General features: G+C 45.2%; 1 protein-coding gene across 1 annotated transcript; it reads right to left on the reverse strand.

The window, feature by feature from the left end:
- Nucleotides 1-965: 965 nt before the first annotated feature.
- Nucleotides 966-1793, reverse strand: LOC147567693 (uncharacterized). The gene has a single exon (XM_086657601.1). The coding sequence runs from the start codon at nt 1791-1793 to the stop codon at nt 966-968; it is 828 nt and encodes a 275-aa protein (XP_086513727.1).
- Between the last annotated feature and the right edge of the window lie 10830 nt (nt 1794-12623).

A 12623-nucleotide genomic window follows, 5' to 3' on the forward strand; every position in this document is an offset into this window, starting at 1 on the left:
GTACTTCTCCTTAGACCTCTGGTCGTGGCTTTCGCTACCAGAGCTGGTTTTGTTGGCTTTAGCACAACTAGTTTAACTAGGACTTCTCCTTAGACCTCTGGTCGTGGCTTTCGCTATCAGAGCTGGTTTCGTCGGCTTGAGCTCGACTAGTTTTCGGCCGGGACTCCTCCCGTGCCCCTGGTCGTTGCCTTAGCTACCAGGGCTATCTTCCTCATTTTACGCATGAAGAGTTTCGCAAGGACTTCTCCTTATACCCCCGGTCACCTTCGCCAGGGCTGTAGTTTAACTAGGACTTCTCCTTGGGGATCCTTAGGGACCACGTTTTACTCGAGTAAAGAGTTTTAGGTTTAACTAGGACTTCTCCTTGCGAGGCCTCGGGTTGCAGCCGTAGCAACCGGAGCTACCTCATTTGCCGGCTTGAGCCGATCAGTTTGACTAGGACTTGTCATTGGGACCTTAGTGAAGGGTCAGTTTTACTCGAGTAAAGTTCAGTTTAACTAGGACTGCTCCTTAGGGCCCTCGGTCGTCGCCGTAGCTACCGAGGCTATCCTGTCCCTGGTCGTGGCTCTCGCTAGCAAGGCTTTTTTTTTAAATTAGAGCCCTTGGTCGTTGCTCTCGCTACCAAGGCTACCTTTAGGTCCCTTGGTCGTGGCTTTCGTTGTCAGGCCTACCTGCTCGATTCAGAGCGAGATGCGTTTAACCAGAACTCCTCCTTTTATAGTGTTTTTGTTAAAAATATTTTATTTTGTTAGATACAATATGTAGCTAGTAATGCTACTTCTTTTGCCTAATGGCTTTATTTAAAAAGGAAATAGATTAGGGGTAGTGATGACCTAATTTTCTCAGCTCTGCATGTCCGCTGTGGGGTCACCGTAGAACACTTTGTCTCCCCCAACGGTGATAGGATTGATCGTTTCTTCCTCGCATCCCTGGGCGGAAATGAGGTAGCATTCCCTGGCTACCTTTTAGTCTCCTCTGACCGTCCCTATGAGATTCATTCCCGGAACTGGGAATTTCATCATGAGGTGGTTCATAGAAACTATCGCTCCTGACTCCCTTAGGAAATTCCTGCCCAATATGATGTTATAGGCGTACATCTTATCGACAATGGCGAAGTTTAGCATTATCGCTTTTGCTGATTCTCCTTCACCGATTAGTACTGACAGGGTTGTTATTCCATCTGTTTCGACCTGGTTGTCGCCGAACCCTGTCAAGCAAGATTTATAAGATTTGAGGTGATGCTGACTAACCTCGAGTTTTTGGAAGCATGTCCAACTCATGACTTCTGTCGAGCTTCCTGTATCGACCAGGATGCGTCCTACCCTCCAATTGGCCACTATAGCCGTTATTACCAATGGATCCGCGTGTGGAGTTATTACCCTAACCAGATCGTCGCCCGTAAAGACGATGGGTGGAGTTTCCACGACAAGTTTGATTAGCAGGACCGGCGGGTTCTTCGCCTCGTTGGCGTATCTGCGCTGCTCCTCTTTAGTTGTTCCGCCGAGGGGTTGTCCTCCTGCTATGGTGTTGATATTTCCCATTACTCCGGTTGATTCCTCAAGACCTTTATTTGCTTTTTTGAAAGTCAGGCCCTGCTCATTGGTTTCCGGTCCGGATCCAATTCTTGCCTGGTTTACTGGCCTTTTGTTGCGGTATTTGTAGGGTCGCTGCTCTTTCTGGATGTACTTATCCAATTCTCTCTTTCTTACCATCTCTTCGATAAGATTTTTGAGATGCCGATAATTGTCGCTCTTGTGGCCATAGCCTCTGTGGAAGGCACACCATGCAGTCATATCTCTGGGTCCGAACTCCTCTCGGTCGTCATTGGGTTTAGGCAGTTCGGCCTTGCCTTTTGCTATCAATACCTGCAAGATTTCCTCCCTCTCTTTCATCAGTGGGGTAGGTTGCAAAGTCAACCCTAGGTCTCCTGCCTCGTTCTCGGTCCCTGGGTGGTCTGACTTCGTCCCGTTCCTTCTTTCGGGGACGTTCACTTTCGTATGGGATGTTGGCCACGTCCTTCATCCGTAGATAGTTTTCCTCTGTCCTAATAAACTGTTGCAACCTTTCTATCAGTTCTGCGAGGGTGCCTGGCTTTCTCCCCGAGACATCTCTGATTATGTCGTCCTGCCTAAGGCCTCTCTGTAAGGCGAAAAGGCGACGTTTGATTCTAGGTCGGGGAACTGTACCATGAGATTGCGAAATCTCTGCCAGTAGCTTGCTAGAGTCTCGCTCTTTCTCTGTACCACATTCAACAGCTCGTCGATTCCTCTTTTGATGTTAGTGCTTCCTCGGAAAGCTTCGCAGAAAGCTTGGGCGAGCTGACCAAAGGACTTGATTGACCATGCCTGAGCTGGCCCTTTTAGGATGGTGACAAAGACTACACACCATATGTTTCGGTTAGTCGTGCATAAGTTCATCCTTGCAACATAGTTGTTGATGAACACTCCTGGGTCTTCCACACCGTGATAATGTTCCAGCGTGGACACTTGAAGTTTGCCGGTTTTTCGGATTCTAGTATCTCCCGACAGAGAGGCGGCTGCCGAATTACTGTCCTTCCCTAGAACTTGTCCTTCTCTCTTTCTCTTGTCAATTCCGCCACTTGGTGTATGAGTATATCACATATGGTGGGGTCGTCTACGCACCCTCACCTATTCCAGCTCTCTTGGGGACGTAAGGTTGGTCCGGATTCAGCACGCCTTGTTTAGTCAAGATGCTCTCCAGGCGCATCTGGTCGCCGGTTGCAGAGTTAGGGCCTCAGGAGTGTAGGTATCGCCGGGCGAGAAGAGCCTCCTCGCGAATGTCCTGAGTACTTCTTTCCTCTCCTCGGGTGCGGCAACCTTCCTGGCTATCTCGGCTTTGCGGAGGCTTTCCTTCAATCGTTTTGCCTCCTCGTCTCTCCGGTAGTAGTCGGCGAGGAGTTCGTCTGAGTTGGGAAGCCTGTGAGGCATCCCACGTGGAGTGTTTTCGCCCGAGGACATGTTTGCCTGAAGGGCTCAGGGAGGTAGTTAGTTCTAAAAAAGTATTGAGTAGGGTTCGGGTACCGAATCTGATGATTTGCTGGAGAGATCCCCTCATTCTAGTGCCAAATGCTGATGTCGAAAATTGGCTCCCGGTTAGATCAGCATGAAAAAGGGAGTTGATGAATTCCCGAAGGGTGGAAACCGACAAAGGGTTCGAAAACTGCTCCTGACGCTCAAGACAGTCAGAGCGCCCTTTGCAGTAAAATAATGAAATATTGATCGATCCTTTTGGGGGCGAGTTATGAGAATTCTTTCTTTTTGGTGATCTTTTAGGGTTAAGAGATCGTGTCCTGTGAAGGACGATGTGAGGAACCTTTTATAGGCGATGTTAGACAGATTGTGATTAGTGGCGGTGGTGAGGTAGTTGCCATCAAACCGTCAGGAAAGTTTCCCCTCCTGAGTATCTAGGGTTTCCCTTAGAGTCTATCTCGGATCTTTAATAAGTGGAAGTTCGTAAGTTCAAGGACACTTCGTAGATATCTTGCCGAAGTGATAGATCTTTTGAGGAGAAGTTTCCTCCCTTAGATACGTGAAGTCCAAACTTGCTTAAACACTTCGAGATATGTAGCCGACTGAGATCTCTTTGGATGTTTCGAGATTAAGTCGGTAGGTTGCTGACGCTCTTCTGCCTCTCCTGTTCTTGGCCTAAGGCATCGACCGAACCAATGTGGACCCCCCTTACTCCTTTAAAGACCCTAGGGCTGATCTGTTCATGCCAATGGCGTTTACAGATCTGGTTTCCTCTAGCCGACCTCCCAGTTAGGGGAATATGCGGTGGACCATCAAGAGCTCAACTGTCCTGCTACCTTAAGCCGAGTTGACCTAATGGGCTTCAGGTCTGATCTTGACTCTTCAGACGCTAGTCAACATCGGGCATTTTATGCATCATCATGAGTCCCGCTAACTCGTGTTTTTTTTTTAAAAATATTGAAGACCCTGAAGTCAGAGGGTTTACCTGGATCAAAGCTGTTTTGCGAAGCTTGGTCTTATTTTAGTTGTCCACAATTGGATATTCCTGAGCTGATATGTACCGAGCTATTTGGAGGGGTTGTCTCATTGTGGTGGCGAAATTTTTCCTTTTCAGACCATTCTTGGCCAGATGTGGTCTTATGAGACGTCCATTCTCGCTACGCGACACGTGGTCTGTTTCTTCTTCCACACTCCTCAATTTCTGCCGGAGCAATTAATATCTTCTCCATGCGTGATTCTATGACGTCATATATTTGATCCTCTTAACACGTTTCTAATAATGATTTTACGGATAATCGCACACGACAATTTTATTGCGTATACGTGGTGTTTTGTTAGTGGGAGAGCTGGTACATTCCCTCAGGTCCCATTAACCCTTATGCCGGCTTTGATCAATTCGAACTGTCGATGGTTTTAATTAGAAATTGAAGGGACGCTGAGGTCTTCTCAACGCGCAGCGATAACTGCTACGTGTCTTGACTTCATTGGCTTTCTTTGTATTAGCACGGATCCATGTCTTTCTTATTGAGAAAAGAAAAACTCAAAATGTTACTGTATTTAAATGCCTTGATTAGCCAGGCTTCTTTCTTTCCTGCCTTCTCTGTTAATCAAATCCCCCCATTTCTTGACTGCTTTCCTTCGTCTGCTGTTGCGTATCCTCTTCTTCTGTTCGGCGAAGACCATGGCTGCTCCTTCCCCTGACACCGACTTTTCCGGCCACATGCATTTCTATAGTCGGATGACTCAAAAATATATCGACACTCTTAGTACTGATCATATGATTCCGACCACTGTTGAACTTATTCTTCGATCTCTTAAATATAAAGTTTGCTTCACCGACGATCGTCGCGTTGGCGTTTATGAGGTATTTTTTAACTTGGGTTTGGTGTTTCCCTTCCCGTATTTTCTTGTTGAACTGATGAACTACTACGGGCTTCAATTTTTCAACTACGCCCTAATGCCGTGATGACTATCATGGCGTTTTACTTCCTCTGTATCCAACAGGGCGAAAAGGTTAGTCTTTATGCTTTTGATAAAATTTTCTCCATCAAATCCAGTGATCGATGTTTGTACTATTTTTCTTCTGTATCAGACCGTTCTTCTTTGCTCCTTCCATCCCCACGGACTATAAGGAGAAATTCCTTTTCTTCCGTCCTTCCCTTGCGAACAAAGATTTTGGCTTTGTTGCTTGTACCCCTGGCTCTTCCCATGATCGTCCCAAGATTGTTCCTGACGTTGGGGATGTTAACTGCTATGAAGCCAAGACTGCTTTGGATAAAGGAAAATAGGGGTTGATTCCGGAAAGCGTTGCCGACCTTCGTGCCCTATACCGGACACATGTGCTTCCTTCTCTTCCAAGTACAATTTTACCAAGATTTTCTGTTTTCCCCTCTCTTTCTTTTTTATGAACGAGATCCTTCTGTCTTTCTTTTGTCGCCAGGGTTTCTGAAAAGGCGAGTTAACGCCGACGACCTTCCTTCTTCCTCCAATGCTAAAAAATCTAATACTAAATCTGTGGCTGGTCGGAGTTCTATCGGCATCGTCATTCGGGAACCTGGTAGTCCGGCGACCCCTCCAGTTCCCACTAGCTCCTCTCCTAAGGTTCCCTTTTTTATCAGAAGTGGTGTTGTTGCTTCACGAACCAGGGCAGGGATCCACTCTTCGGCTGATAGGAGGAAGACTCCCCTTATTCCAGGATTCTCTGCTTGGATGGCTCGTTGGCCCAAAGGTCTTTCTCGCTACGTGACTTCTTTGGTTGATGGTTTTGACCGTCATTTTCAGGGCGAGGTATTCCGACCTGTATTTTCTTTTTGCTGGTTTCTCACTTGTGGGCTAGCTTTTTTTTTGATGTGTATATACTCTTTTCTTTAGAGTTCCAAAGCTAGCCATGACGTTGCGTCCTATCTGTCTACGATTGAGCGTTTGGAGATTCAGCTCCCAAAAGTCGAGCGAGAAGCTCTATCTTACAATACCGAGGCTGAAATCCTAACTAATGATCTGAAGATAGTCACTGCTGAGCGAGACTCCTAGAAACTGACAGCAGAACAATCTCAAGCCAGCGCTGAACTTAAAGCCTCTCGATCTGAGGCTTGCATCTCTGCTCTTAAGAAACAACTCGAAGCTCTGATAGAAAAAGAGGCTGCTTTGGTTCTTCAGAGGGAGAAAGACAAGAATGCCCATAAAGTTACACGTCGAAACACCTTCGAACTTGCTGAGGTGAATCGGGCAGAGGCGATAACGACCTTCAAGTGTGGGGATGAATTCTCGGCCATCATGAGGAAACAGCGTAAGATGGGATTTCAAACGACCTGAGAAGCAGCTCGACGCTTCTACGTTCCCAAAGATTCTTCTCCCCTACGGTACATTGACAAAGACAGGGTATTCGTGCTCGTTACTACTGTTGCTGATGATTTGGGTTTTAAGGAGGACTTTCCCTTTAGCGATGATGAATGGGAGGGTGAAGCTGCCACTTCTGTGGTACCAGTGGACGATGATTCTGATGAAGGCTCCACTTTTTCTATCCCGCAACCAGGTTCTGGCGACCATCTCGACCCTCCTCTTTCTGACGAAGAATCGTGACTTGTCTTGATTTCTGATTTTCTCTTTCGTTCCTCAAGTATTCGTTTTTGTTTTCATGTCTGAACTGTTGACTTTGCTGTTTTTCCCTACTGTGTCGGGTTGAATTTATATTTTTGTTTTCATCTTTGTTTTGTTGGTTTGTCTTCCATATTATATAACTGCACAAGAAAAGCTCACAGACTAGGCACTCGTTATGGTTAGTTCATCCCTAGCTTACTAATGCAATTTTCCTAAACTTTCTACGCTTGCTCCAAATGATCGCTCCTGGAAAAACGGAAACAATTTAAGTCTATTCTACCATGATCTAATCTTACTAATTCCTTCTGCAAAATAAAACCCAAATTAGCACAGCTGCGTATTCTTGGCTACTCCTCGAGTTCGGGTTCCGCCCCTGATCATAGCTCTCGCTCCTAAGGATGTTTTCGTTAGCTTGAGCGCAACTAGTTTAGCCAGGACTTCTCCTTAGGCCCCTGGTCGTCGCTTTCGCTACCAGGGTTGGTGTCGTTGGCTTGAGCATAACTGTTTAACTAGGACTTCTCCTTAGGCCCCTAGTCGTCGCTTTCGCTACCATGGCTGGTTTCGTTGACTTGAGCGCAACTAGTTTAACTAGGACTTCTCCTTAGGCCCCTGGTCGTCGCTTTCGCTACCAGGGATGGTTTCGTTGGCTTGAGCGCAACTAGTTTAACTAGGACTTTTCCTTGGGCCCCTGGTTGTACGTTGCTCTCGCTATCAGGGCTATAAGTTAAGTAGGACTGCCCCTTGGGAATCCGAGTGGGGACCGCATTTTACTCTAGTAAAGTGAGTTTAACTAGGACTCCTCCTTGAGGCTTCTGGTCGTTGCCTTAGCTACCAGAGCTGCCTATCGTGCCGGCTTGAGCGCAATTAGTTTTAACTAGGACTTCTCCTTAGGATTCCCGGTGAGGGATCATGTTTTACTCGAGTGAAGTTTCAGTTTAACTAGGACTGCTCCTTGAAGTCTCTGGTCGTCACCTTAGCTATTAGAGCTGCCTGTTTTGCTGAAGCAAAGTAAGTTTGACTAGGACTCCTCCTTAAGACCCCTGGTCGTTGCGCTTGCTATCAGAGCTGCCTGTTTTGCCGAAGCAAAATAAGTTTAACTAGGACTCTTCCTGTTGCCGCATTGTTTTTTTATGTTGATAAACAAAACTGTTTTATTAATAAAATATGTAGCTTGTAGCACTACTCTTCTGCCTAACTTCTTTTATTGTAAGATAAATTGTGATTCAAATTGTGTCAGCTCTGCTAAGTGCTTGGTTATGGCTTCGGTGAGGGTTGTACTGTATTGGTTGGGACGGGATGTCTGGTTGTTGTTTGGGCGTTCCTTGTTCGGACTGCCGACTTGCTCGCCAACCGGCTTACTTCTAAAGTCCTCAAGGAAAATTTGGGCGAGTTCCTCGAAGGACCGTATGGACCCTGGCGCTAGCGACCGATACCATTCCCAAGCTGGTCCTCGCAGTGTGGGTACGAAGGTTGCGCACCAGACGTCTTTGTTGGTTATGTGGAGGCTTATTGCTGAGACATAGTTTTCGAGGAACTTCCACGGATCTCCTGACCCAGGAGATGGTTCCAAGTAAGGAATCGGGAGGTCTATGGAGCCATTGGCCTCCAGGATACTTTTCCAAAATGGAGATATGTGGATCTCCGATGTCAATTTTCCCCATGTGTTTTCTGCCGTATCGAGGATCCTTCATAGCTGTGTAATTTCCTCCTCTTTCCGCCGTCTCTCGGCCCTGAGTCGTTCGAGGGCTGCTGTGAACACCACACAGGTAAGAGATATGTCCTGAGTTTCGTTGGGCGTGTAACCTTCCGGTGTCATGTCTATCTGAGAAGCTCAAAGTAGATAATTAGTTTGAAAAGGTAATGAATAGGATTCGGGTTACCGAATTGATGATTTTGCTAGAGAGATCCCCTCCTTCTAGCGACAAATGCTAATGTAAAAAAATAGCTTTCCGTTATGTCAGCATGAAAGGGAGTTGATGCCTGACAGCCTCCGTTATGTGGGTATATTAGGTTAAGTGAATATAAGATGCTCCTGTTTCCAGCTCTGCTTTCCTGATTCTTTATTCCAGCTCCTCGATCCTTTGCTCTAGCTCTTTGTTCCAGCTCCCTACTTCTTACTCCTAGCTCCCTGCTCCTTATTCCTAGCTCATATTCGTCAGTTCGTGATGGAGAAAACCTGCAAAAGGTTCGAAAACCGCTCCGACGCTCAAGACAGTCAAGGTTCTCTTTGCAGTAAAATAATGAATATTGATCGATCCTTTTGGGGGCGAATTATGAGAACTCATAGTTTTTGGTGATCTTTTAGGGTTAAGAGATCGTGTCCTGTGAAGGACGATGTGGGGGGCTTTTATAGGCGATGTTAGACCGACTGTGATTAGTGGCAGTTGCCATCAACCGTCAGGAAAGTTTTCCCTCTTGAGTATCTAGGGTTTCCCTTAGAGTCTCTCTCGGATCTATGATAAGTGGAAGTTCCTAAGTTTAAGGATACTTCGTAGATATCTTGGCGAAATGATGGATCTTTTGAGGAGAAGTTTCCTCCCTTAGACCGTGAAGTCCAAACTTGCTTCAACGCTTCGAGATATGTAGCCGACTGAGATCTCTTTGGATGTTTCGGGATTAAGTCGATAGGTTGCTGGCGCGCTTCTGCCTCTCGAGTTCTGGGCGTAAGGCATCTACCGAACCTATGTGGACCCCCTTACTCTTTTAAATACCCCAGAGCTGATCTGTTCATGCCAAGGGCGTTTACAAGGCTGGTTTCCTTTAACCGACCTCCTAGTTAGGGGAATATGGGGTGGACCATCAAGGGCTCAGCTGCCCTGTTACCTTAAGCCGGGTTGACCCAATGGGCTTCAGGTCTGATCTTGACTCTTCAGACGCTAGTCAACGTCTGGACATTTTATGCATCATCAATATCCTTGCAAGATATCAGCATGTCATCCACATATAGGAGTAGATACACATAAGAACCATCTGATAGTTTCCTGTGATACACACAACTATCATATTTGCTTCTATCATAACCATTTTTTACCATAAAAGTATCAAAACACTTATACCACTGCCTAAGAGATTGTTTCAATCTATTAAAGATTTCTTCAGCAAACATACCTGATCTTCTTTTCCGAGAATCTCAAACCCCTCTAGTTGACTCATACAGATTTGTTCCTCCAACTCCCCATGTAAGAACGTAGTCTTAACATCAATTTTCTCCAATTCCATATCATACAAAGCAACCATAACAAGTAATACTCTAATAGAGCTATGTTTAACAACATGAGAAAATACCTCATTGAAGTCAATTCATTCTCGCTGTGTAAACCCCTTGGCTACTAACCGTGCTCTGTACCGTGCATCCTCTACCCCTGGGATTCCTTCCTTCTTCTTGAAAAGCCATTTGCTACCAACAATCTTCTGACCCTTAGGCTTCTCGGCTAATTCCCAAGCCCGGTTCTTATTGAGAGATACAATCTCTTCATTCATGGCAAAAGACCATTGCCTCGATTCCTCACTCCTCATAGCTTCTTCGTAGGTGCATGACTCACCTCCATCAATGTTATCCCCTACACTAAGTGAGAATGCAACCATATCTGCCATACCATACCTTTCCGGTGCCCGAATGTCTCTCCTTCCCCTGTTCATTGCAACGCTGTAATGAAGTTCTTCTTGTTCATCTTTCTCAGCTTGCTCATCTACTTGAGGTCTGACTTCTTCTCGAGTGCCTATCTCAAACTCCACCTGTTCCCCATGATCCCCCCGCTCCACTTGTTTACCAACACCCTCCCGAGCATCTACAGGCTTTACCTTCTGAGTTACCATGGTTAACTCATCAAAAGTAACATCTCTACTAATAAGAAACTTCTTTTATTTTCCATCTGGATTCCACAACCGATAACCTTTCACCCGGGCTCATAACCAAGAAATATACATTTCTTAGCCCTCGGATCCAGCTTATCTTCTTTAACATGTTAATAACCCGGGCAACCGAAAATCCTCAAGTTATCATACTTTGCAGGATAACCAGACCATACCTCATTAGGAGTTTTACACTCAATAGATGTACACAGAGAAATATCAACCAGATATGCTGCCGTGTACACTGCTTCAACTTAGAACACCTCCGACATCCCTGCATTCGAAAGCATACGACGAGCTCGTTCCAATAGAGTTATCTTCATACGTTCTGCCACCCCATTCTGCTATGGCATCTTTCTGACCGTATGGTGTCTCACAATCCCTTGGTCTTCACAGAACCTATTAAACTCGTTTCCACAAAATTCCATGCCATTGTCAGTCCTCAAGCGTTTGATCGATTTTCCAGTCTGCTTCTCGATCAAGGTCTTCCACTGCTTGAACTTGACAAATGCTTCATCTTTGCGTTTCAGTATGTATACCCATATTTTCCTGAAAAAATCATCTATCAAGGTTAACATGTATCTACCCCCACCATGTGAGTTAACCCGGGAGGGACCCCACAGATCCAAATGGATGTAGTCTAGAGTTCCTTTGGTATTATGAACCGTTGTACTGAACTTTACCCGACATTGCTTCCCGAAGACGCAATGTTCACATAATTCCAGTTTTCCAACCTTCTGTCCATAGAGTAAACCCTGCTTGCTCAGTATTGCCATCCCTTATTCGCTCATATGCCCTAACCGCATATGCCACAGCTTGGTAGTCTCAATTTCCTTGTCTGATGATGATACCGTTACAGATCCAGTAACAGTGTTATGCTGTAGAAAAATATAAACCATTCTTCTTCAACCCCTTTATAACTGTAAGACTCCCCTTAGAAATCTGAAGAACACCACCTTCACCAGTATACTTGTAATCATTATCATCCAGAGTTTCCAAAGAAACTAGATTCCTTTTCAAATCTGGAACATGTCTGATGTCTGTTATAGTCCTTACAACAGCATCATGCATCTTGATCTGAACTGTAGCAATTCCAACCACCTTACAAGGAACATCGTTTCCCATTAACACCTTACCGCCATTAATGGTCGTGTAAGTGGAAAACATTCCCTATGAGGACATACATGGAACATACAACCAGTATCCAAAATCCACCTATCTTCAGCGAAGCAGGCATTGATAGCTAGAACCATAGCTTCATCACATTCTTCAATGATTGCCAAGAAAGTGCCATCGTCGTTATCTTCTTCGATAACTGCTGACTCTTTTGGTTTCTTTCTAAGCTCATGACAATTCTTCTTGAAGTGTCCCTCCTTCTTACAATTAAAGCACCTGTACTTCCTAGGTTTCGATTTAGACATAGACCGACCCTTCCCATCGCCTAGATGCTGCGACCTTCCCCTTACAACCAAACTATTTCCTGAACTGCTTTCTTCCATTGACCTTCCTCTCAACTCCTTGGAGTTCAATGCTGCTTTAACAACTTCCAGTGTTGGAGTTCAATGATTCAGCGAGTGCAACCTTCTCATTCAAAATTTTCAGCAAACCCTGTTGAACTAATACTGCTTGCATCTTAATCGTCTAAAGATTAAAATCGTTACTTCCATCGAACTTCTCTATCTCATATTTCGCCATTACAGAAACCTCAAAAACTTAGCTCTGATACCAGTTTGTTATGCCAATTGGGGTTTAATAAGATAAAAAACAAGTAATCCAACAAAAGCAATAGGAAATAAAGAATAATCACACAGAACACAAGAGATTTACGTGGTTCAGTTGGTAGACTTACTCCACGATGACAACGACATAATGATTTCCACTATTATAAGCAAACAAGTTACACAAAATATTCGTGAGAATTCGTCACAGATATCTCCTAGGGTTTTAGTTTATATAGCCACTAAAACCCTTATCCCACCGCCTCACCGACTATCTCTTTCTAAATCTGAAATACACATGGATACACTAACAATAATAACCGACATAGCTCTGCTCTGCATTCCATCTCAGTCTCGGATTCCAGCTCTGCCTCAGAGCACTACTTCGCATACAAGCTCTGTCTCAGTATTCAGCTCTGCTAACGGGTCCAAAATCTTGTAAGCGGGTTGGTGGATCGTAAATCGG

Source organism: Eschscholzia californica, unplaced genomic scaffold (assembly GCF_041429995.1).
Source record: "Eschscholzia californica isolate CP2 unplaced genomic scaffold, dmEscCali1.0.p SCAF_1, whole genome shotgun sequence".
NCBI classification, from domain to species: domain Eukaryota; kingdom Viridiplantae; phylum Streptophyta; class Magnoliopsida; order Ranunculales; family Papaveraceae; genus Eschscholzia; species Eschscholzia californica.

Coding starts and splice junctions, on each gene's coding strand:
- LOC147567693 (XM_086657601.1), bottom strand. CDS start 1,793: ATGACTGCATGGTGTGCCTTCCACAGAGGCTATGGCCACAAGAGCGAC.